This window comes from Chinchilla lanigera, unplaced genomic scaffold (assembly GCF_000276665.1).
Source record: "Chinchilla lanigera isolate Chin_1 unplaced genomic scaffold, ChiLan1.0 scaffold00059, whole genome shotgun sequence".
NCBI lineage: Eukaryota > Metazoa > Chordata > Mammalia > Rodentia > Chinchillidae > Chinchilla > Chinchilla lanigera.
In genome coordinates, this window is record NW_004955460.1 from 9168891 (window position 1) to 9193557 (window position 24667).

General features: G+C 54.9%; 2 protein-coding genes across 7 annotated transcripts; both read right to left on the reverse strand.

The window, feature by feature from the left end:
* Positions 1–708: 708 nt before the first annotated feature.
* Positions 709–13811, reverse strand: Tmem184a (transmembrane protein 184A). 4 transcript variants are annotated; one of them, XM_013521203.1, is made up of 9 exons: positions 13622–13811; positions 7505–7732; positions 4114–4279; positions 3760–3850; positions 3581–3656; positions 3379–3470; positions 2675–2844; positions 2012–2209; positions 709–1494 (listed from the first exon to the last, which is right to left on the reverse strand). In XM_013521203.1, the coding sequence occupies exons 2-9, from the start codon at positions 7730–7732 to the stop codon at positions 1235–1237; spliced, it is 1281 nt and encodes a 426-aa protein (XP_013376657.1). In that variant the 5' UTR covers positions 13622–13811; the 3' UTR covers positions 709–1234. The 4 variants fall into 4 exon arrangements, with proteins under 4 accessions (XP_013376657.1, XP_005397864.1, XP_013376658.1 ...); XM_005397807.2 differs by lacking the exon at positions 13622–13811 and adding an exon at positions 8419–8607; XM_013521204.1 differs by lacking the exon at positions 13622–13811 and adding an exon at positions 8285–8412 and having other exon boundaries at positions 2675–2751.
* A 3503-nt stretch (positions 13812–17314) lies between these two features.
* Psmg3 (proteasome (prosome, macropain) assembly chaperone 3) lies at positions 17315–19052 on the reverse strand. Of its 3 annotated transcripts, none has more exons than XM_013521205.1 (3): positions 18952–19052; positions 18390–18626; positions 17315–17816 (listed from the first exon to the last, which is right to left on the reverse strand). In XM_013521205.1, the coding sequence occupies exons 2-3, from the start codon at positions 18603–18605 to the stop codon at positions 17664–17666; spliced, it is 369 nt and encodes a 122-aa protein (XP_013376659.1). In that variant the 5' UTR covers positions 18606–18626; positions 18952–19052; the 3' UTR covers positions 17315–17663. The 3 variants fall into 3 exon arrangements, with proteins under 3 accessions (XP_013376659.1, XP_013376660.1, XP_005397871.1); XM_013521206.1 differs by lacking the exon at positions 18952–19052 and adding an exon at positions 18814–18945; XM_005397814.1 differs by lacking the exon at positions 18952–19052 and adding an exon at positions 18734–18945.
* Positions 19053–24667: the final 5615 nt, after the last annotated feature.

Genomic DNA, 24667 nt, shown 5'->3' on the forward strand with positions numbered 1-24667 from the left:
CCTACCCGAGTCCCCAAGTTTGGGGCACATGTCCCTCTTCCCCTGGTGACCTGGCCCATAGAAGCTGGAAGCTGGGCAGAGGGTGGGAGCTGCCATCCCTGAGAGGCACCTGCCAGGCCTTCCTGTCTCCTGTGCCTACTTACACCCTCATACCTGCCTCTCTGTCCCCTGCCTGCAAGCTCCCAGGCCCTGCCTGCCTGTGCTGTGGGACACAGACTCATCCCTATGCCTGGAATTTCCCCTGGGGAGACACCACTTGTGCCAGGGCTCAGTGGCAACTCCTCTAATTCCAGCCCAGCTGCCTTTGCTCTCTCTGTGAGCCATCTAGCCTCCAAGGAAGGGCCTGCCTGAGGCTCTTCGGGCACATGGAGTAAGGGTGAGAGGGGAGAAGGCAGGCCTGTGCCCCCTCTGCAGCCGGGCCCTGGAGGCTGTGCCCTGGGACCTCATCCACTCATAGAAGGGCGGGACCCACATGAGGCTTGGCTGGGAGGGTGGTGTCCGCTCTGGCTCTCTAGGCAGAGACACTGGTGCCAGCACACTGCCTGGCTCCTGATCTCAAAGTCCGTGCTCTTTGCCTTACAGTGCTCTGAGCTACACCACAGGCAGCTGCCGGGGCAAGGAGGACCCCAGAGTAGTGGGCTCATGAGCAGCCTCCTATGCTCCACTGCTGGGGTACCAGCCATGCAGGAACAGAAGGCCAACACACTATTAGAAAGTCCAAGGTGTTTATAAATAAGGCGGTTCCATGGGGAGCAGCAGGTCACCATCCAGGCTTGCCTGTTGCCCCAAGGCTCTTTGTGGTGGGCTGTACCTGTGGCTGTGCCATATGCCCAATGTGACCCCTGCCAGGCCCCGCCTGAGAGTCTCAGCCCTCAGCACTTGTGATTCTTCTGCTGTCCCAGGCCAGGCTGCCCAGCAAGTCCCCAGTATCTCTCTTTGTAGCTACACAGCCTGACTGTGCATCTTTGCCTGTCCCTTCCAAGGAACAGTCAACTCTCAAGTTCCCTGGGCCACGTTAGCACCTCTCCCTCAGTGGCCTACTGTGGCTGATGGCCGATCACCCAGTGCATTCTCAGGCTTGTCTGATGTGCCCAGGTGCCTTTCCTGGGTCAGGGCGCCCACTGAGCACCCAACTTGGGGCAGGACACAGGAGAGGAGGGCTCTCCAGAGGCCTTTGGTAAGAGTGTTGGTGGGAGGCCCCTGTTCATCCCAGAGGCTTGGGCCGCCCAGGTCCCTACAGGTCCTCTGCGGGGATCAGCATGCGCTTCTCCACATTCCGGCTCCTCCGGCCTCCACCAGGGCTGCAGGCCATACCAGCGTGGGTACTGGGTGAAGAGTGCCCACCCTGGCCAGGCACTGGGGCCTCATGCGTGGCCTGCTGCGTGTACTGCTGGTAGGCAGGGGAGAAGTTGTGGATGGCATCCTGGACGATGTCCTGGGGGCTGATGGTCTCCTTGAGGCCACTGGAGATGCTCTGCATGGGTGCTGGGGGACCTGGAGGCAGGCAGCATGTGAGCTGGTGACAGGGGTGCTTGCGCCCCAGCATCCGCCATCATGGACCCAGAACCTGGGACCTAGCTCTTAGCCCTGCTCCCTGTCTACCCCAGACCACCAGGCTGGGCTCCAGCATGTCCAGATCCTGGTCTTGGCTGGCAGAAAGCAACCCCAGGACTCTGAGCTAGGTTGGCTCCTCCCGTTCAGCCCTGGCCGTGTGGCTCATCCCTCTGTAGTTTCCAAAAGGGACACTGTGGGCTGGCCTGGGGTGAGGCTATCACATCCTTGGCTACATGCCCTGACCAGGTGGGAGCCAGGCACCTGGGTAGCCATCAGCCATTGTGGTCCAAATAGCCATCAGTAGGGATGCCAGCTCCCACCCCCATTACTGAGGGCTCCTGGGGTTGTGGTCCCTGTCCAGGCCCGTCTCCTTCAGATGCCTGGGGAAGTTCCCCTGTCCAGCCCTGTACATCCCCAGCTTGACGTCCCAGCGCCCTGGCTGACAGGCCTGGCTTACCTGCAGAGTTCTCCTTCTTCTCGGCATACACCTGGCAGGTGAAGGCATAGCGTAGGGCTATGGAGGCAAAGAGCATCTCGATGCAGATGAGGAAATTCTGGTAGCCGGCGGCCAGCGTGCCAGCCCCTACCCTGGCACCATCGATGGCCTGGACCTCAGGGATGACCCCACACTTCTCCAGGATGGCCAGAAGCAGTCCTGGGGATGGAAGGTGCCACTCAGGCTCTGGCCCCAGATGGGAGGCTGGGCCCCAGCTGGCCCCAGCCAAGGCTCCCACTGAGACTGGCCGGGGATATCCTGTCCATGGGGCCTCCTTCTATGGGAGGAAAGGCTGAGGCTCACAGGGACCAGGCACCTCCAAAGTCAGAGGTCACCAGCCTGCCATGTCCAGCCCTGGGTCTGGGGCCCACCTGCAGCTCTATGGTCTGCAGAGGGGTCAGTGAATGCCCGTAGCCTGTGTGGGGCCTGGCAGGGCAGGGTGTGAGAAGCCACAGAGTCGTCTCACTGTGCCATCCAAGTGACTCCTTTTGCTGATGGACCCTGCCATGTCTTTGTTCCTGGAGCACTGGGGAAACTAAGGGCACATAGGACTGGGGCGGAGGTCTGGTTGGAACCAGATTCTGGGAGTGAGGCCTGGCCTCAGCCCTGCTCCTGGCCACCCACCCTGCCAGAATGAGAGGAAGATGACCGCCTTGATGGTGAGGAACTTCAGGACCGGCTCGAAGGGCTGCAGGAGGTCCCTGGTGGCAAAGTAGAAGAGGAACAGCGCGTAGAGGGCCAGGCTGACTGAGGTGTTGTAGACCAGGGTCACATACAGGTAGCCGCTGTGGACACTGGGCCGGAGAGCTGCTGTCAGGGGGGGCCTGGGCAGTGCTGTAACAGCTCCCCCCTCCAGGGCAGTGGGGTCTTTGGGGATTCCTGAGTATGTGTGTTTAGGCCTCCCTCTCTGGCAGGAAGGACCTCACTGCCCTTCAGAAAACCACCTCCATAACCTCACCTACCAGCCACAGCCTAAAGGAAGGGGTCCTTGTGTTGTGGACACTAGTGAGTGTGTATGTATGTGGTTAAGCATGTGTGATTCATACATGTGTTCGTGTGTGAAGGCACAAATGTGAGATGTGTACATGTGTATGTGCGCACGCACGTGTGCCTGTGGGTGTGCCGGAGCAGGCTCCCTCCCCAATTCTGCCCTGCCTGCTGGGTGGAGCAACAGGCTCCCTTGGCCCTGAATCTATCATCCTCCCTGGGTCCCCCAGGGTGCACCCTGGGGTCCTTAGCGTGAAGACTGTGCTGAGGCCAGCTCAGGGTCTGGTCTGCCCCCCTGTGCCCCGTGCCCGCCAGTGCCCACTCACACTCCCCTCACTTACTTGAAGTCCCCATCATGGTATTTGCCAAACGCCTGGAGGACGATGGTCGTCAAGGCCATGATGGGCTTCACAATGCAGAACTGCAGGGTGGCCTGGGGACAGGGGGCGAGGGTGAGCAGTGCAGTGAGCCAGCCCCGCACACCCGGTAGGAGGGACAGCCTGGTGTTGCCTGGCAGGTGGAGGGAGGGGTGAAGCCACCCACCTGCTTGCAGAAGCGCAGGAAGCCAATGGAGTAGGACATGCCCCTGAGGCAGCAGGTGCCGTAGAAGCAGCTGGACCTGTGGGGAGGGAGACCTGAGATGGGCTGGAAGGACAGTCCCCAGCCCTGGCCTGTCCCAGCCCCAGCCCAGGGCATTGGTGGGTAATGGGGGAGAGGCTTACTTGATGGGCTTGCCCCGGATCTCAGCCATGATGGCGCTCTCGCCCCCCAGGTATTGGAAGCAGAGGCTCAGGAAGCTGTAAATGACGAAGGCTGCAGGGTGACAGGGGCAGCTGTGAGCCCATGGCCCATGGGACCATCCTGCACCAGGTTCCTGCCAGGCCCACACAAAGTCCACAGGCCCCGAGGGTGGAGGGGCTGTGCCCGTGTACCTGAGGCACGGTCACAGCTGCAGTGGGCACCCCTTGCCAGCACGCATCCCCTGAGGCCTGGAGTCTGACACCCCAAGCCTGCTGGCCGCCCCTTGGCCTCACTCATCCACCATACAGCCCCCTAGACTCGGCGCTGCACGTCACCTTCGTAGCAGTCACGCACAGAGTCGAAATAGACGTAGTACTGGTGGCCACCAAGGAGAAGGAGGCTGAGCCAGGAGTCAAAGGCGTAGATGGGCACAATGAGCAGCAGGCGGATGATGTAGCGCTGCTCACAGGGCACGGTGTAGGAGCGCAGGTGCAGGTAGATCTGGCAGGTGAGAGCGCATGTGGAGCTGCTGCTCACCACCCCGTTGCCTTGCATGCACCCAGCAAGGAAGCGGGACGGACAAAGCCACCCCATGTCCCCTATATTTCCCAGTCTTTTGCAGCCAGTGTGCTTATCATAAAGAGGAAGTAAATACTGTTCTATTGCAGTCATATATAATATAAATACATACTTAACGTATAAGTATGTACTAAATATATATTTCTGATTACAATACAATCATCTCCTTTCTTCCTCCCTCCCTCCCATTCTCCTTTCTTCCCTCTTTCTCTCTCTTTCTTTCTTTTCCTTCTTTTCTTTCTGGCACTGGGGATTGAACCCAGGGCCTTTGCACTGAGATGAAGCCCTGTTTAATTTTGCTGCTTAAATTTAAATTTTATTTCATTTGCTAAGTTCCCCAGGCTGGGCTCAAAATTTGCAGTCCCCCTGCCTCAGCCTCCCAGAGTGCTGGTATTATAGCTATGTGTCACCACACCTGGTTAAATTTTTAATGAACAAATAAAAAGTCGATACATTTATGGCACACAGCCTGGTGTTTCAATAGATACATGTGTTGCAGAAGGGTTTAATCCAGACGATTAAGATTAGCACACCCACTGTCTCCCATACCACATTTTGAGGTGAGGAAACAATGTCTACTTCTTTAGTCCTTTTTTTTTTTTTTTTTTTTTGGAGACAGAGTCCCGATATGTGGTTCAGGCTGGCCTTGATCTTACTATGTAGCCACGCTGGCCTCAAACTCACAGTGACCCTTCTGCCTCAACCTCTTGAGTGCAGGGATTATAGGTATGTGCCACTATGCCTGGTTTAGCAATTTTTAAAAGCCCTAAACATTGAACCCTGGGCCTCCCACACGCTGGGCAAGTGCTCCATCCATCACCGAGCTACACTCCCAGCCCTTCCTTTAGCAACTTTCAAGTGTGCAATGCACTGCGTTTAGTTGCTACCTCAGGAGTGAGACCAGCCCTGCTCTTAGGTAAGAGGATATGCACTCTTTCACTTGCTTCTTTCTTCACCAGGAATTCCCTGAGCTCTGCTAAGTGCCAGGAACAGGGAAGGGAAGGACATGCTCAGCCCAGGACTGGGCAGGTCCTCTCCAATGCAGTCTGGCTCTCAATGTGGGGACTTATGACCTTTGTCCCTAGGAACAAATCTGCACAGAAGTAAGGGGAAGGACATGTAGGGATATGTAAGGAATGACTGCTAGGACTCCCATGCCAGTAGGCTGAGCTGACTATTCCATGGAGCAAGGGTGTGTAGGAATGGAATACCATACAGCCTATAAAAATGATGCCCAGAAACTCAGCCCTGTGAGGAAGTGTTCCCATGGGATACGACACCTAGGAGCCAGGATGGCACACCAAGCAGGATCCCAAAGTATTTAGAATGCTGGGTGGAAATGGAACAAGGCCATCAAGGTCTCATTCCTGGGCCGTGGGAAATATGATTAGAATTGTTACCTTTTAACTTTACTAGATTTCCCACACTTTCCACAAAGACATGACAGGGACAGGGTGGGGGAGGGACTTGGGAGCTGGGTGTGTGAGTCCTGTGTCTGGGACCCTGTGGAGTGGCTTCCCAGGGGAAAGGGCTGTGCAGAAGGGGGGGGGGGTAGAGGGTGTGCTGCCTGACTCGGAGCAAGAGGGCGGTCAGTGTCAGGGCCAGCTCCTTATCAGGCACACACCTCCCCTGTGTGCCGTGGGAGGACACAGCATGACCTGAGTCAGGAGACCTCTCTCTGGGCTGGCGCTGCCTGGTTCATGACCTTGGCAAGCCTCTCTCCTCTCCAGCCTTGGTGTCCCCATCTGCAAGGAGAGGGATCAAGTCCCTCTCTGTCCATTTGACTTGAAAAGGGTGGAATGCCTTGGACCCTTCTGCCAGGCAGGCCTGGCATTGGTGGGAGGTTGGGGGAGGGGACAAGGCCTGAGCGCAGCCCTGGGCACCTCCACAGGCCCTGTCCAGGGTGCACACCCTTCAGGCCACCAGCAAAGCCACACGCACAGCCGGTCCCTAGGGTTACGGGCTGCATAATCCTAAATTCTCCCTGGTATCCCGACAGGAAGGGGCGGCCTCCACAGCACCTCTGCGGCTCAGGCTCTGCCTGGCCCTTGGGGACATACCACACATCCTTTGTATTCTGGTAACTAGCCATGTGCCAGCCAGTGGGTGTCACACATAGGGCCCTCTGCCCCTGAGCTCACCTGCCTATCCATGCCCCACCCATGGCCAAGTGAGCTGGTGGGAGGGCTCTGTGCCCTTGGCAGCTCTCCACTGCCTTCTGTGGCTCCCAGTTCCCCTCCCACCCAGCCAAACTCACTGCCAGGCTGTGACAGCCCCGCCAGCCCCGCCAGCCCCGCACAACTCTCACCTCCCGCCTTTGTGTCCCGTCTTCCAGGCCTGCGTTCCTGCACCTCTCTGTGCACTTGAGGATGCTCAGGACGGTCCTGTCTCTGACTGTCTGTCCTGGTGTTCCCACCACCCCAAACCTTCCTGGCCGCTGAGGCTGACAATTCTGGGGGTGTCTTTCTGCCCCCACTGACGGCTCAGGCCTGGGGCTCTGTGTGGAGACTGAGGAGCAGTCCTGCCTGCAGGGGCCCCGTGTCCTCTGGCCAGGCCGGGTCCAGCTCCCTGTGCCTCCTCCCTGTCCCCAGCTGCGGCTCCCTCTTCCCCTGGTTCCCGCCCCTTCTCTGACTCCCCATCCCCTCAGCTCCCTGCTGCCTGTTTCTAGCTTGAAGCTTCCTACAGAGCAGAGTCCAAGCCCTGGCGGCTCTACCCTGCGTGCCACCCCTCTGGGGGCAGGAGGTTTTTCTTCTGTCTTGTACATGGCCTGGGAGAGATCCTTGGTCCCCTTAAGCCTTGGTGTTCTTGTCTGTGAAGTGGACCGCGCGGCTGATGTGGGCAAGCAGGGTGAGGGGCCAGAGCAATGCCTGGAGGCGCCTCGGCACATTCTGCCCTCTGCCAGGCAGAGACCTCCCTTCTTCAGGCCTGGCTTTCACATGGCAGATCCTGGAGAAAGGACCTTGTCCCTTCCCTGGTGCTTGTGCCTAATGCCACCCTGAGGGTTCCAGGCACTGTACCCTGGTCTCACCAGGCCTTGGTGTCTGGTCCTGAGGGCCATCGCTCCAGGCCCAGTGGGGCACTGGCTAAACTGCATGGTATCCTGTGGAGAGCTCTCCCCAGGGAGGCTCAGAGACGGGGAGGACCTACCTGGTGGCAGGTAAGCACCAGAGCAGCCCACACGAAGACGCCAGAGACACCTCGGGCCAGTGCAGTGGTGAGGAAGAGCTGGGGGGCTTCCTGGGAGCTGTTGTCCACACGGTCCACCTGTGGCCCCGCAGGCACCATGGGCATGTCTGCTGGGTGGCTGGGTGGTGGCCAGGCTGAGGGTGCCAGGGGTGCTCCGGTTGTTCCCAGGAGCTCTGAGACGTTACTCATCTGCAGAGGGGGAGGATGCGGGAAGGACTGAAGGCCAAGGGACAGCTCCTGCTTGGCAGGGGTGGGGCAGGGCAGGGGTCACCAGAGGGAGGCTCCGCCAGGCTGTGCCTACTGCAGCGCCTCTTCCTCAGCATGGCAGGGGCAAGTCTCCCCCTGGCTACTGCCCCTGGTACCTCTTGCTTCCAGGTTGTGAGTGCACCTGTCCCTTCCGTGGGAATCTGGATCTGTCCTGCCCTTCCCTTGGCCTCAGGCAGCCCTTGGCACCATCTATGCAAGGGGCCTTGGCTCCTTCCTGCCCAGGGGTCAGACCTCAGTTGCCTATGTTCTGGAGACACCCCTTTGTTTCCCCCTTGTGTACACCCTGGGCTTTTGTGTCTGTGGTTTAGGAGCCAAAGACTGCTTCTACCTAGGCCTGGGAAACGAGGCCCCTCTATCCTGCCTGCCTGCGAGGGCTGGTCAGAAGCTCACCCATGCTGACCCTGCCCATGCTAGGACCTGCTGAGCGTGCCTGGGGCTGCTTGGCTATGCTTCCCTGGCCAGTCCCCCACCTACCCTCTGGCAGGTCGCCTCCTCCTCAGGCTCTGGACAAGCTGCAGGAGCATCTGGCACATATCCATTCCCACCCCGGCAGCCCTGGACAGCCTGCCTCCCCACTCCAGCCGGTGGTCACAGGGCCCAGAGCCTACCTCTGCAGGCAGGAAGCTCCTGGCCCAGCCCCGGCAGGCCCAGCCTCCGGGGACGCTGGGCTGGTCATTCGAGTGGCCACGTGGCCCCAATGGCAGCCCACTGGGGGTGGGACAAGCTGTTATCGGGAGGGCTGTACCATGGCAAGGCCTCACCTGTCCGGTGGCCCACCTGGGGAGGGCCAGGAGGGGTGGAGCCAGACCTGTCTCCTCCCTGCGACACTCTATCCCTCAGGCTGTTTGCTCAGTGGCAGCTGGCTCCCAGGAACCTGCAGGCCTACAGGTGCCCTTCACCTGCCTGGGCTGGGTGGCTGGGCAGCTGCTGTGGCAGAGATGGTTGGGAGGGGTCTGGGTGGGCCGCGGTGGGGAGCTGGGCTAGAAGCCCCAGGTCACGAGGGCAGGAGGAGGGGGAGCCCACGCACAGGGTTTCCTTGGGGTAATGAGAAAGTTGGGTACTCGCGGTGACTGGAAGTGCTTATTGCCACTGGATTAACTTATGAAGGGGCAGACAGATTGTGCTGTGTGAGTTTTAACAAAGCACCGGGCCCCAGGGGGTGCACTGGAGACACTTCTGTGTTACAGGGAGGGGGCCGGGTGACAGCCCAGGTCACTGGGCCTCACTGAGTCTGGAACAGGAGCTACAGGGCCTGACCCATCCCACTACCCTGCCCTTGGAGGGGCTGGGGCCCTCACCCTGTCCCTCGGCCGTATTCCAGTCACCGTTCAGTGCTGTGGCTGCTCCGTGAGGGGTTAGGACCACACACTTCCTGTCCCTCCTGCCACCTGACCAGCCCTGAGGCCCAAGCAAATGACTCTTTTCAAGGTGGGACCTGGGGACTCAGGCTCATCCCTTTGTCCAGCTTTTTCTGGAGCCACTGCAGGTCTGAGGTCATCAACCCCTGGGTCACACCCATCCACATTTCCCCAGGCGACCCCTGCTGTCAGAAACCCCCTCCCAAACACACTGGCTCTGGGCCCTCTCTGAGCCAACCCTGCCCAGGAACGTCTGCACTGACTTCTCCCCCAGGTGGCTTCTTGTCCTGTGGTCTTGGTGCCACCCCCAGAGAGAGCTCTGCCTTTGCCCCACACTGCGCCACCTGAAATCTTGCATGTGTGTTACCCTGCCGTGTTGTGGCCCTCTGGGCTGTGGGCCCACTGGACAGGGACAGAGGCCAACGTGAGCTCGTCCTGTGCATCAAAAGTGCCCACCATGAGCCTCCTGCCCTGCCTCCAGGCCCTTCAGAGACACCAGCTGTGGGGGGACAGCACTTTCTGGTCCTGATATTGTTACTGTCATCATGAACAATTAAGAGGACAAGACAGGGACTGGGGATGTAGCTCAGCAGCACAGCGCCTGCCTGGCAAGCGTAAAGCCCTGAGCTTGATTCCTGGTACAAAAAAACAAGTAATAAAATAAAAAGATAAGATAATGGCCTGGGGGCTTTGAAGGGTGAAGATGGATATAGGGACATGGACAGAGCTTCACTGATCAGCCCCAGTACAGGTAAGCAGAGGTCCAGGAGATACCTAGGCCTCAGATCTAGGGGCCAGAGTTGGGGATAGCCCTGGATTCTGGGGCCTCCTCACCTATCCCCACTTCTCTAAGGACTGTGCGACCCTTATGGAGGATTATTACCTCAAGCCTCAGTCTCCAGTGGAGAAACTGAAGCCTTGGCCCATCCTGTTTTGTTTCCTGAACCCACCATGGGATGAAGCCTTAGGCCTTTGCTCAGGCTGATGGTGGGATGACTGAGTAGACAGCAGGAAGCACTGTGGTTAGATGTCAGAGGGACTTCCCAGGATGGCTGAGGGGCCCTGACTCTAAGGAGGATGAAGGCTTGGACCCTGGATTCAGACCACGGGACTCCCAGAGCTCTGTGCTTCCACTGTGAGGAGCTGCTGGGCTGGCTCATGCACCCCGTGGGTCCGTGACCCCTAGGAAGCCCCGTCAGTCTCAGTTGCCCCTTGCTCTGATGGTGGCCACTTCTGCCCCAGCCTGGAGTGTTCTTGTTAGCCAGTGTCTCTAGGCAGCCCTTGGGAGGTGGCTTTGGCTGCATCTCCCTTCCTCTAAGCACTGGCCTTGCAGGTATTTTATAAACTGGGTCTCTGAGAAGTGGTGATGGGCCTTCTGCCACCCCTACTCATCTTCCTTCTCCCGCCTGGGTCAACTTCTCTGGCCTCCTGACACAGACACTCCCAGTGGCAGCCTGAGACATTTTGGCAGCCCCTTTGTCCCTCTGGGCCTCTGTATTCCCACCTGGAAGACAGGTTTAGTCCGAGGCCCAAGCAGGGCAGGAACTGGATGAATGTCGGTCTGCACCCCTGCAGCCTCAGCCCAGCCTCCGTTCCCACCAATGCCTGCCTCCCGCATCTGCCTTGTCTCCGCATCTGGCATCAGGCCAGGCAGACATTCTGTGGTCCTGGTGTGTACCCACCTCGGCGCTTCCATGTCTCCACCTGCAAGACAGGGCAGCCATGCCTGCCTCTCAGGGCTACAGGGAGGACATGGTGCCGTCTGAACACCAGCACCAGTGACCTACCTTCCTGAGCACAGTTCTTCCTGGCCCCAGGGGACCCACCACGCCCATCTCTGCACTGGCTCTGCCTGGCTGGGCATCTTCCCAGTGGATCCAGGGGCCATCCTAGGCACACTGAAGGACACACAGGTGGGAAGTGTCCAGTGTCCAGCACCGCCTCCCACCTCAGGAGGCCATTGTCCCACACACACCCCACCCGAAGCTTCCACATGCCCGTGTTGGCAACTGGCTCATCCTGAGACTTGGGCAGACCACAGGCTGAAGCCCTCAGGACCTCACCTCTTTGTCTGGGCACTACCGCCCTTCTCATAATTTCCTTCAGGGAGTGGGTCTGTCAGATCCATTTCACAGAGTAGGAGACTGAGGCTTGAGGTAATAATTCCTCCATAAGGGTCGCACAGTCCTTAGAGAAGTGGGGATAGGTGAGGAGGCCCCAGAATCCAGGGCTATCCCCAACTCTGGCCCCTAGATCTGAGGCCTACGTATCTCCTGGACCTCTGCTTACCTGTACTGGGGCTGATCACCAGGTGGGTGGTCTGCCTGCTGGGCAAAAGGCAAGCCTTATCCCTTATCCCTAGTGGGTAGAGGCTGGACTAGACAAGGACCCAGGGTCCCTGTGGGTCTCCTGGCCAGGGCTCTACCCCACTGTCCTGTAGCTGATGTTGGCCTAGGGTCTGGAGCCAGGGACCATGCCCCATGCCTGACCGTATGTCCCCAGGACCCACTCTAGCCCTCACAGCCAGTGGGACCACCTCATCTCACTGCCCCAGGGGAGGGTGATTTTGGCTGGGTTCTCGTCCCCTCCTCCAGCCAAGGGTGGTGACACCTGACTTTAACAAAGAAGATGATACTCTGATGGGATACTGGGCCTGTGGGGGCATGAATGGGGGGCTTCTGGGTTTGGCATGCAGGCCCTGCCATGGCTGGGGGCTGGAATAGCCCTCCTTAGCCTGGCCCAGGGGTCAGGGTGGGCTTGTAACATATGGCCATCCCAGATGTCCAGAGCTCAGCACAAGACCATATGCTACTGGGGTTAGGCGTGAGGGCGCCAGATGTCCAGCTGACCAGCTCTCATCTGGAGGCCAGGGTCCTGGCCCACACAACTCCAGAGATCGGCAGACCCAGCCTGATTTCCCAAGGAGAGGGCTGGACATTGACCAAGCCTGTGGCAGGACAGACCTGCCTGCCCACATCCGGGCAGAAGGACCTCTGACCATTGTTTATGCAGCCAGGAGACCAGATTCCTGCTATTCCAGCAAGCCCAGGTGCCCAGTGGAGCCAAGACGCCTCAGAGCCGGTCTCATACTCCTGTACCTTGTCCCTCCTGCCTCAGCCCTGCCTTTGGCCCTAATGCTCATGGCTCCTGGGCCTGGCTGTTGGCAGTACCCCAGGTGTGTGACCTGTCCTCAGCTAGCCATCTCGACTTTCTCCACACAGGGGCTAACTGTGCCTTCTGTCCTCATCTCTGGTGCCCAGTTGTTCCCCAGGTTCTGTACCCCAGGCTCAGTAGCACCACCCAGCCCAAGTGATGGCACCTGCCTCAGGCCTGTAGAGGGGCTGTGGCACCCCTGACACCCTGATTTTCTCACTGGGTTCTATGGCTCCCTCTTGGGGCCCTCCCTAGCCGGTGCCCTAAGTGGCCGAAGGCACTTGCAATTGAGCTTCTTGTTTTGGTCCATGCAATGGCCCTGAGGCAAGGGACACCCACTTCTGGGGCACAGCAGGGCAGTGAAAGGGGCCCCAGGCCCGGGGTGCTCAGGTAAAGGAGTCACAAACAGGATGGGGCTCGGGGAGAGGCAGTGGATGAGCTGGGGCCCCATCCCGCCCACAACCCTGCAGGTTATGGGAGGCATGGGTGACACACTGCCCTCCACCCCAGGGACCAGGAAGCCACCTCTCCCTACCTCCTGCCACCTTCGGTCTAGTCCTGTCCCCAGCATACCTTCCCACAAACATGTAGGCAGCACTGCCTCCTAGTGGCCAGGATGCTACTCCTACCAGGGGAGGAAGCAGTCTTCTGGCAGAACCTGTGCCAAGCCGTGCCTCAGTTTTCCCATGCCAGCCGAATCCCGTGTATATGGCTGTGCAGGTCAGGGCACTCAGAATGGAGACACAGGCTGCCCTTTGCCTGCTGCTCTTCTTAGGTGGCATCAGGCCACTTCAAAGTGTGTTTCTGTCTAAAGTCCTCCTGCCAGGCCAGCATGGACCTGGGACTGAGCTCCGGCTGCCCAACTGGCCTGCTGTCTGCATTCAGGTAAGACGTGGGTGGCCTCAGCTTCTGGCCCCTGGGCTGTCTCACTGCCAGTGCCCGGGACCCAGGGTGGGCCATCCTGGGAACACAGGGATACCACTCCCTGTACTATGGGTCTGTGTCCTCCCTGCTGCCAACCCCAGCCCCTGGAGGACCTGCTGGGACCTGTCCACACCTGCCTTTTCCCACAGCAGCTGCCAGCCTGGGGTGCGGCTCTGCCAAGATGTTTTTTGGTAGCATCCTGCAGCTGGTGGGGCATGGATTCTGGGTTCGAGATAAGATGGGGGACAGAGAGGTGTAACTCAGAATTTCAGAAGTGGGTTTTTTTTCTCCAGGAACCCCCACCCCACTAGAGTGTCAGGGCCCTAGTCTGGAAACCATGTCCCTCCCAGGTAAGTCCCACATGGGCATAGCTCACCTCCCTGGTGGCTCTCGGTGCTGGCAGGGCCCCTGATAGGCTTGCAGCTTTGTTTCCCACACAGGACACGCTTTGCAGCCTCCAGGCCTGGGAGGGGTGAGCCACGCAGTGTAGCCTTCAGCCCTCGGTTGCCCTCCTCACAGCAGCTGGGCAGCAGGGCCCCCACACACCCTTGCTCTGCCCAGAAACTTCTCCCAGCCCTGCCTAGCCAGCCCTACCTGCCCAAGCAGCCTCGGCTGGGCCACACCCTCAGCCACCCAGCCCAGGTTCCGGACCAGCCTTCAATCCTTGCCACACCCACCTGCCTCCTCCTCCTGCCCGTAGGTCTGGGCCTAGAGACCCTGACAAGGAGGGGGCTTTCTGGTGGCTATGTACCAAGTGCGGGCTGGTCGCTGCCACAGGGGTCACACCGGGGCCCTGGGTGTGCAGTGGTGTGGTGATGCCCCATGTCCCACATGAACCGAGGTTCTGGGTGACCAGCCTGTCTTCTTCCAGCCCTTCCTTCTGCCCACAACGCTCCATTTCCTCTTCCTTGGTCTCCGCATCCCCAAACAGCTTCAGGGAGGCTGGGGACCAACATTGCTGCCAAGTGCTGGTCACAGCCACGTGTACTGGTTCACAGGACGAATGGAACATGTGGCCTGTGTTTGGGGCCTTTTGTGGGCTGAGAACCACAGTCCTCCAGGCCCAAGGACAGGGAAACGCGCTGGCGGGGATCGGGGAGGTCGCTGCTCTGTCCTGTCCTGAGTTTCATCTGTGAGACAGCCTCAACGTGTCCTATCCTTAGGTGGTGAGGGCTGAAGGCCGACAGACAGTAGAGCGGGTGCCTGAGTCCCGGATGTGCGGTCAGGGAGGCTCACGAATTCCTGTGGGGGGCCTCCTGCGTTGCTGGAAAGCTTTCTCTGGAGAGCGCTCTTCCTCCTCCTCTCTTCCTATTTCTCCCACTGCCTCCCTCCTAGTCCTACCCTGTGTTTCTTCCCAGGCTCTGGTATGAGGAGGCAGTCTGTCCTCAGCACCCCAGGCCTTTGCACCTGCATAGGAAGGGCCTCACGGTCCAGCACTGCCTGCCCTGGGCTCCTGAGGGGCCCTGGTGAGATGCTGAGCTCACGTGGGAATAGGCCAACATGTTCTCATGCACACTGCTGGCCGTGCCCACCTCTGGGGCCCAAAGTACCGCCCTCCATCAAATGTGGGCTTATTTCTGAAACATCAATATCCCCAGGGCTCAAGGGTTTTGGACCTGTCTTTCTTCAGGAACCCTCACTTACCGCCAGGGCACCTTTCACCCACACAGGCAGGGCCTGTCCTGTTTTTCCTGCTATGATGCCAAATGATAAGCTCAAGTGACAGTAACTCTCTTCAGCCACTGGACACCATGCAGGTCTGACTTCACCCCATCTGCCAGGCCTTCTCCCCTTTTCCAATTTCCCCTCCCAGGAGCTAAACCATGCAGTCTAGGCCAGCTTACTCTTCCACGTGGTCTCATTCAGTGGGTCACAGCAACTGATGTGTTGGGGGGCGGGGAGCCAGGTCATCTAGCTCCAGGATATGGTAGCTGCCTGACTCCAAGAACAACTAACCTTCTGGAACTTTCTACCTTTAAGGTACACTTGAGCCCTGGGAAAGGGTGGGCGTGAGGGAGGGGCCTGGGAGGCCTCATGCTGCTCAGTAGAAAACTGGGAAAACCATGTGAGGGAAGGGGGTGATGCAAGGGCAGAGCCGTGAAGACAGACCCTTTCCTGTCTGCCCCTGTGCAGGTTGGCACACAGCAACCCAACCTTCACTACTGCATTAGGCTGCGAAGGTCTAGTCTGATGGCTAGGTAAGTACCAGACACAGCCCCTCCATCTACAGATCTCTGAGGGCTGGCAGCGGGGAGCAAACTGTTCATGCAGGGAGCAAGGGCAGTGTGACTCCTTGGGGAACCAGCCCAATTGGTGGGGGGAGGTGGGGGGGTGCAGGGGGCCCTGGCTGAGTTCCCGAAGTCATTTGCTGTTATCTGTTTTTTTCTGTGGCACTGGGGATCAAGCTCGGGGCCTGGAGCGTGTGAGCCAAGTGCTGTACCTCTGTGATACACCTCAAGCCTGTTTGTGAACACTAGCAGACCACTCCAGGCAGCTCTGAGTTAAATGTAACTTAGAGGCCCCAGGGAACTGGGTTCAGCTCCAGGTCAGCTTTAGCACCACCTTCAGGCTAGGCCACCTCGGGGCCACGCAAATAACAGGGGAAGAGCTGCCTTCTTGCCCTGACTACTACTTATGCCTGGCCAGCACTTACACCCTGGCATCTCTGAGCAACTCCTTCATCTTTCTCAATTGTCTCTACTACCTGCCTCTTAATTGGGGGGGCGGTCATAGTACCCAATTAGAAGCAGGGACCTGTCAGGGCTGGCTCTTAGGAGGCCCTGAAACAAAGAGCCTGAACTAGAACCAGACAGAAGCCTGGAGGAAAAACTGAGGCATCTGGAGGATTATTATTCCTCTGACATAGTTAAAAGGATGCAGGGGCCGGGGATATAGCTCAGTGGCACAAGCGCCTGCCTGGCAAGCATAAGGTCCTGAGTTCAATTCCCGGTACCAAACCAAACCAAAACAAACAAAAAAAAAGAGAAAACAGAAAAAACAAAAAGGATGCAGGGACAGAGAACCACAGAGGGGTCTGGTGATAGGAACATGAGGGCCCCAGGCCCCCGGTTCTTCACACTACCGGGGTAGCTTTGTGGTCTCTCCTCATGCCTCAGTTTCCTTGTCTGCAAAAGCGAATGGTAAGTGGTGAGTTGGGACAATCATCTTCTCTGCCACCTTTAGCAGACCCACTTTCTCAATTCACTCTCTGCCTGGCCTAGACAAGGGTTCCTAAGAGTAAGAAGAATCGCAGGGCTGCAGGAGCCACCAGCTCAAAGATAAACCAAATACAAACATTCCTTCCTAATTTCATGAACACCTAGGTGTTGCCTGAGGCTTCTGTGCATCCTCGATCCCAGGAAGGGTACCATGTGCTTCTCTGCAACCCATTCTCCTCACCCACCCCCAGCTGCCTCTGCCTTCTCACTAGAGACCATCAGAGCCACACGTGGGACAAAGATTTCACTTTCCAGCTTCAAAACTCCTAACTGGAGTGGGACTGGTGGTGCTGGCCTTGCTGCAGGAAGGACAGCCCAGTGTCCAGGCTGCCACTCACAGGCCAACTCCGGGGCATAAATGCCATTCTAAAGCCAACACCTGATCCCAGCCCTTAGCAATCATTGCAAATATCTCCTAGGACGATTACTAAAGGATGGACCTGATCCTACTCAAAATCCTCCAAGTTCCTCACTGAGCTCAAGATCATCCTATGGCCACCTGTCCCTCACAATGGTCTTCTTGTCCAGCCTTAGCAACTCACCTACTGTTCTTGTCACACTCGACCTCTATACACACTATTCTCTCCCCTGGACTCCCTTCTATCCACCCCCCGACACACAGTGGTTCCTGGCACTCAGTATGAAAGTACAAAACACCAACTGGATGGAAGCCAACACTGAGGCATTGGGTAGAGGCGGGACAACAGCATGCAGAGGCACTCCTAGGTCTCACCTCACCTGTCAACCACGGATGGCATTTTTGTCAAACATGAAGTTTTCCTCCCACCTGAGGTACGCTAAGCTGAATTCACAGTGTGACCACGATTTCCCAGTGTTATTAAGAAGGATGGTGAAGCATCACACTATATTTATTTTTAATAAAAAAACCCTCCTCCTAAAAGGGACACTGCCCACTGAGGGCCATGAGTCATGCCAGCTGACTCGGACTGTCCATTCCCAAGTAGATGCAAGGATCGGAGCCCAGTGAGAACCATTTCCAGTGTCCCTACTGTTTTTGTCACCCACCGTGATACAGTCACAAACAGCAAAGGTCTGCCTGAAGACACGAATATTTTTTTGTGGCAACAGTCCAAGAAAGCTCTTCCTTTTGACTGTGCCAAACGACTGGTCTCTGAGACCCCACGAAGGGACTGAGTGTCCAGCTGGTCTTGCTGAGTGGCGTGTGCTGCTGACTCCAGGTCACCACACCTGGCACACCCGGATCACCTCCTTCAAGGCCTTCAACCCCTCCATGCTCTTGTCCTTCACTGCCATGGCAAGGAGGACTGCTCTGTTTCCAGCTTCTTGAGACACAAATGCTACCAAGTTCTTTGCAAAGACATGGATGAGAGGCTGGTGAAAGGGAAGAAACCATGGTGACTGCAGGAATCCTGAATTTTTCCTGATGCTTTCCTTAAGTAACTCTGGCTTCCCACACTACCATTAAGCCTGATGCAGCAATGACTCAGAGCTCCATGAGGCACTTGAACTCTAGGTATAAACAAACCACTACAGAGGCATCATTAAGCTTATTTCCTTGGTGCCTTCTTCGTCTCTCTCGCCACCTATTTCTAATCTGGAAGGACTCATGAAAGACAAGCCTGCAGAGGGAGACGCTGTCAAGTCTCATGGAGCACGTGCAGCCACTCATTAACATAATGTATCAGGACAGGGTCAAACTGAGGAGGCAGCCCGCATTACAAAATCAATACCTCCACTTATCTGCTGGATAAAATGCTGACAGGCTAGGAAGAGCATCACCAAGGGCAGGCAGATGCCCTCCAACACACAAAGGTCCCTGAGAAGGCTGTCACCGTTGCTGTGTGTGTGTAGTGCTGCATACCAGGTGGTCCACATCCTACTGACAATTTGCTGCCAGGAGAGAGGAGTCTCCTCCACCTGGGGGTCCCTTCCCAACCACTCTACCTCATCCTGCCCAAGAAGGACTTTTGTGGTGAGCACCGGCTTGCTGATGTCGTTGGCCACGTTGCAGGGCTCCAGGGAGACCAAGGTACCCATCTTCCCGAACTGGGTCACCACCACCAAGATGTGGCTGCTGAAGGCTGTGCAGACCACCTGCGTGGGGACTCCGCACACCACTTCCGTCTTCTGTTTCGATATCACCAACGGCTTGCTTTCCATGGTCCCGCTCTTCAATGGCGGCTTTAATTGGGTTTAAAAAGACAAAGAAAACGAGGACTGAGTCAAACAGTGTAGGATATTACATGGGGTTCCAAAATAAGTATCATGTAGCTTTAAAACAGACGCACAAGCAGGTCCACACAGGCTTCCCGCGAGAATCTGGCTGGCAGGATGACTGAACACCACCCCCCCCCCCGCCCACACACACTCTGTTTACTGGGGCTCGGAGGACCGCCTGCCACACACATCCACCCAGTTCTGTTTACTACGGCTTGGGAGGCTATCCAGCCCTCGGAGAAACAAACTCCCCGGGTGCAGGGTAAGAGCTACGGGACGCTGCGCTCACCACTACACGCCGCGCCGGAAATAGCACCGCGGGAGCGACGCGGCCAACCTCCCCACTCCCCCCGCCTCCTTCCGGAAGTGCAGGCCGCGGGCTTCCGGTCCGGACAGCTGGGCGCCTAGTCCGTGTGGCTCCGGCGCCGGTATGCTTCGGGTTCCGTGCTGTGTGACAGTCCGGGTGTCTGCTTCGTGGGGAGAGCGCTGCAGCCAAACTCAGGGTCTCCCCGGCGGTCCCCCGTGCTGGAAGCTCGCGTGGAGCTCTGTGCGAGCCCCAGGCTTATTGCGGCGCGCCAGGCACTGTCTGAGCGTTTAAGATGAAGCAGAGTGTTTAATGTTTATGGCTTATGTTCATGGGGCAGAGCGGCCAGTGCCTGCGGTGAGGCCGGTGCAGAAGAGGCCCCTTCCCTGCCAGGGGCCTGCATCTGTCGGTGCTTGCAAGTTGCGGGTGTCATTGGCAGGCAGGGTGTCATGGGTAGATGCGGAGGGTGGTTTGAGCCGTGAGACCCTCCCCGGCGGTGAACACCCAGAAAACCACACTCAGAAGCCTTGCTGATCGCACGCTTGGCCCTCAGGAAGCCTTGCACCTCTTGACTCTACTCCCTCTCCTGACTTAATGCTGCCGTATCTAGCCTCAGTCAAGTCAGATGAAGCCTGCTTCTTCCAAAATGATTTCTGGTGTTGGCGTAAAATAAAAGGGGCACATACAAGACATGATCAAAATAAACCATAAATCAAAAGGAAATTCGTTTTTTAATATTCTTGCAGTGGGCACACAAGGGAAAAGATTAGGGTTTCATGGTACTATTACTCAAGAAGCAGGAAGCATGTGTTTCCCAGCAAAGTCTTTTTGTCCGTTCTAAATTTAAACACACACCCACCCACACACCCCAAAAGCAAAATGCCAGTGTGTAGCTTTGCCAAGTGAAATCTTCACAAGGGGCACTGATTTTTATTCGCCTACTTGTGTATTCTCTTTCAGGCAAAAGAGGCTGAGGAAATCTTACTCCCACCCAAACAAAACCGTCAGAAATAAACTTAACCACCTTAATAAAGGGGATGTTGAGAATAAGGTGGACTACATTTTCATGCCACTGTTAAGTGATTTATTTTAGATCTACAGAAAGACCCAGTATGAAGGAAAACAGAGGTGAAATGTTGTCCTAGGCTGAGGTAGTGTGGGTCTAAGAAGGGGATTTTCTGGTGGCCTAAATTGCTATGTGGGTGGAATTTACACTCTTGGAAGGGTGGATGGAAGGTTTCTACCTGCTGTTGATTACTTTCCATTGCATAGGATAATTGTACTGGAAAGAAGGACCCCTTACATGAATTCATTTAAAATGGGAGTCAAGTAGTATTAACGGGGACAAGAGTCTGAGAAGTTATCTTGAAGAATGAGAGAAAAAAAACAACAAACCCTCAAATAGCATGAATTTGTCTTACATTCAATAAATTTTGGTCATGTATGCAACTGTGCATTAATTTGTAGAAACAACAACGAATCAAGTGTTGATTTGGCAGGGTCCTAATTTTTCTAACAAATTATGTGCTAGCTCAACACATTATCTTTCCTATTGTGTGTGATTTTCCTGGTTCTGTTATAAAGAGGGTTGGTTTTTTGATAATTTGCAAGTGTGCCATTAATTTTCCCAAGAGCCTCTCATAATTATTTGATATTCAAATTGTTTCTTGTTGAAGTGCCAGCAGGCGCTGGCCTTGGCAGTTTCTGCCTCTGCAATCGTTTGCCTGTCTGGCTTTGCCAAACCCTCCCACACTTGCCAATGGCTTTGGGCTCTGTCTGAGCATCCCCTATTACGTTCTTGGGCGTTCTGACGTCTTATATCTCTGGAAAGATTTACAATTGGCTTTAGATTTCACTGTACTCCTACAGCCTTACAACATGATTCTGGATCCTTTCATGGAAAGTGGGGAAAGATACTAGAGCTACATGAGGAGGGAGGTTTGAGTGGAGAGCAGTATGTGAGCAATCAAATCATTAGTGCAGCTTGGCTTGGTGGTACATACCTGTAATCTCAGCAGTCTGGGAGGCTGAGGCAGGAGGATAAAAAAAACTCAAGCCCAGCCTGGGCAATTTAGTAACTTAGGGAGACCTTGTCTCAAAATAGAAAATGAAAAAAGGCTAAGGGTGTAGCTCATTGTAAAGGCCCTGAGTTCAGCCCCTAGTACTGAAAGAAAAAAAGTTCCTGGTGCAACTTCTATATTATGATGATATTTTCCTATGCAACTGCATAGCTGCAGGGACTTAGATGACCAAATCTTTAGGTTATCAGGATTTCCTATGTGTGATCTCTTAGACTGGGTAACATTAGAGGCTTCAGAATCAACCTTTCTGGCTCTCATTAACTGTGGTTTTAGGGAGTTTATTCTGTTAGCCTCGGTTTCTCAGCTTGGACATAAAGATACCATTGTATTTGGCCCATAGGCCTTAGGGAGGTGGTTTGTATATAGTGATTCCCTGGAACATCATAAATTTAGCTCCTAAATTTATTATTAACCAATTCTTCTGCTCATCCTTAAATAAATAAAATCCTGCTGCAGTATACAGATGAGCAACAGCGCGAGCACAACCATCGGGATCCAGCAGGGCCCTCATTGAAGGCGCTGTCGGCTGCTCCTGACCTACATCATGGGAACCTGCTGTCTCCCGGGTGACCTTCAGGCCTCCCAAGGCTCAGGGTCTGCTTGAGCAACAGTCTTGTGGACACATTTGCTCCGTGTGTCTGTGTTATGTGATAATAGGTAGAACCACTTTATTTATATAAATGGTATCTTTCTCATTTCTCTTGGCCAGGCTTTTAAGAGGAACCAGCTAACTGGAAATACACTTGTGGTGCAGGCCTGAGTCAGGTGTTAGGTGTTTATATTAGTTTATAGACACTATAGATTTAGGTTTTATTTATATCATGGATATTTTTATTTATTTATTTATTTATTTTCCTTTTTGAGACAGGCTTTCACTATGCAGTTCAGGCTGGTCTTGAACTCACTTTGCAGTCCAGGTGGGCCTTGAACTCACAACGATCCTCCTGCCTCAGCCTCCCAAGTGCTGGGATTACAGGTGTGCACCAGTATCTCTGCTTTTTGTTTTTTAGACAGGGTCTGATTATTAGCTTAGGCTGGCCTTGAACTCACTATGTAGCCCAGGGTGGCCTCAAACTCATGATGATCCTCCTGCTTCAGCCTCCTGAGTGCTGGGATTGCAGACAATCATTGATATTTTGGAACAAATGAAGAAGGATGTATCCATTAATATTCCTTCAAGTGTAGGTGACAGACACTTATGCAAAACATCTGGCACAAGTGAAGAGACCTAGAGACTCAAAGGATTCTCTCGGCCTGGACTTTGTGTATGCCTTGGATTTGTTCTCAATTGCATGTAGCCTTATTTTAGTAAAATTGCCCCTGGTCAGGGGCTGGGCATTTAGCTCAGCGGCAAAAGCGCCTGCCTGGCAAGCGCAAGGTCGTGAGTTCGGTTCCCAGTACCAGAGAAAAAAACCAAAAAACCCCTGGTCCTGGTTCTTCCTCAGCAGCTTTTCTTGCTCTGTATTCCCAGTAAAAGTTCCAGGATAGACTCTCTTTACAACATGGACTAATTGCTGTTTTTAAAAATAAAATAGAGCCAGGTGTGGTGGTGCTCACCTGCAGTCCCAGCACTTGGGAGCCTGAGGTAGGAGAACCCCCACAACTCTGAGGCCAGCCTGGGCTACAGAGTGAGTTCAAGGCCAGCTTGGACTACCTACCAGGACCCCGTCTCAAAAAACCAAAATAAACAAAACAAAGCAAAAAAAAAAAAAAAAAAAAAAAAACTAATGCAAAGTGACTTTTTGAGCATTGGAGAGTTAAAAAATACTTCTAAATTATGCAGGTCAAAGAAGATATAATGAAAATTTTGTGCTGTTTAGAACTCTCTATTGTGTTCTCCCCTGGAAATCTAACTCTGTGGATTTGCTATAATGGACATTTCATAGACGCAGAGTCATCAGTGGCCCCATCAGATGCCATCAGTGGCATCTGATTTTTTCCCCTGAGCATCACACTTCTGAGAGCTGTCCACAGTACGTCAGTCCTTTTTTCTCTTGGGAGAAACAAATTCTTGCCGAATCCTTGCAAGGATTAAATGGCATCACATTTGTCAAAGGGCCTGGTTCAGACTCTGACCCATACGAAGTACAGAATAGAGCATCCTGCCCCCCATGGGTTACAGAAACCACTGTGCCAGTGAGCGCACAGACGTGTGGTGACCAGTGCTTCCGAGCTCTGCTCTTCTAGGATTTTGTGAGACGCAGAGACTAGAGATGGCTCCATAACTGACTTACCCCAACCCCTAGTTCCTCTTCACGGGCCTGGTAAGGGTCAGAGTGGCCTCAGCACCACACTCCTGTCCACAGAGATGGGGTGTGGTCCCAGCATATAAAGACAGTAGCCTAGAAGCAGCAGAACACTGCAGAGTAGAGTGGCCAGGGGAAAATGACAGGGACCCTTTCCAACCTGGCAGCCCTGGGGCTGGTCAACAGCATGCATCTGGACTCTGGCTTTTTTGCCTAATCTTGCTGGTGCCCTTGGCTTGTTGCCACTGGGCATGGCCTCCTCCTCCTGTAGCCAGCTGTGTCTGTGTAATGTTAGTTGCAGGGCCACAGTGCCCCTGTGTGCAGTGGGTGCAGAAATACTGGACTGCACAGCAGGGCAGACATGGATCATTCTCATTACAGAGCTCCGGAAGACAAGGACTACCTTGCTCAGTACCCTGTCACCTAAAAAAAATATAACAATCCATTAATTTTTTTCAAACTATGATAATTCAAGTTGTGGGGTGGAATAGAAGGGACATGTTTGCAGCTGAAGCTTTTAGAGGGTAAATGATTAAAGCAACCAATTTAAAATTATATATATTGGGGCTGGGGATTTAGCTCAGTGGCACAGTGCCTGCCTGGCAAGCGTGAGGTCGTGAGTTTGATTCCCGGTACCGGGGAAAAAAAATAAAAAATAAAAAAAATATATATATTTTGTTAGAGAGACAAAACCCTGAGTTGTCTACATGAAATTTACATTTTTCCTGAGGGAAATTAATAAGCACTATTAAAATCCAGTTTTATAAGAAGGGTCCAGGGAGAGGTTCATCTGGGAAGGGAAAAAGTCCTCTGTCTAGGGTACATTCAAAGATCATTTCCAAGACATTCAGGTTGGGGCTGGCACGAGAGGCACAGATCCCTGCAGAGACCAGTGTCCTTCACCGTGAGCCCTGGTGATCCCTGACCTTTGTGATTTTATGTCGACTGGAGTATTTTATGTAACAGCACACAGTAAACACAAGGACTTGGGCCCAACCCCATCATGGTCCAGACTTGAGAATTTAGCCTGTCCCCATTGTTTTCTGCAGAACCAGCTAAGCTCCAGTATTACAATCTTCTCTCTCCTACAGCGAGGCGTTCTACCCTCCTTACAAATATTGAAACTTGCCACCTTACATCGAGCACTGTTTGTTTAATTCTTGAAGAAATGAAACCTTAATCCATGTACAATTTCTGAAAGCCTTTATTTCAACATTTTAAGCAGTTATTTCCCCTGGCAAAGAAGTCGTCTGGTTGCCCATGTCCAGCCATACACCAAAGTTCATCAATAAATTGAGGCCCGTTATTGCTGCTGTTCTTCTCTTCAAGGAGGGGACACATGGCCAGCGAGCTGTGGGTCACACCTGGGGGCCT

Excerpts from the sequence above, each read along its gene's own strand:
- Tmem184a (XM_013521203.1), bottom strand. The coding sequence starts at position 7,732 with ATGAGTAACGTCTCAGAGCTCCTGGGAACAACCGGAGCACCCCTGGCA. Across the intron at positions 3,657-3,759 it reads ATCCGGGGCAAGCCCATCAA|GTCCAGCTGCTTCTACGGCA; the intron begins GTAAGCCTCTCC and ends CCCTCCCCACAG. Across the intron at positions 2,210-2,674 it reads CTTCCTCTCATTCTGGCAGG|GACTGCTTCTGGCCATCCTG; the intron begins GTGGGTGGCCAG and ends TTCCATCCCCAG.
- Psmg3 (XM_005397814.1), bottom strand. The coding sequence starts at position 18,853 with ATGTGTGTGGCAGGCGGTCCTCCGAGCCCCAGTAAACAGAGTGTGTGT. Across the intron at positions 18,627-18,733 it reads AAGCCTGTGTGGACCTGCTT|CCGCCATTGAAGAGCGGGAC; the intron begins GTGCGTCTGTTT and ends ACCCAATTAAAG. Across the intron at positions 17,817-18,389 it reads TCCTTCTTGGGCAGGATGAG|CCTCTCATCCATGTCTTTGC; the intron begins GTAGAGTGGTTG and ends CCCTTTCACCAG.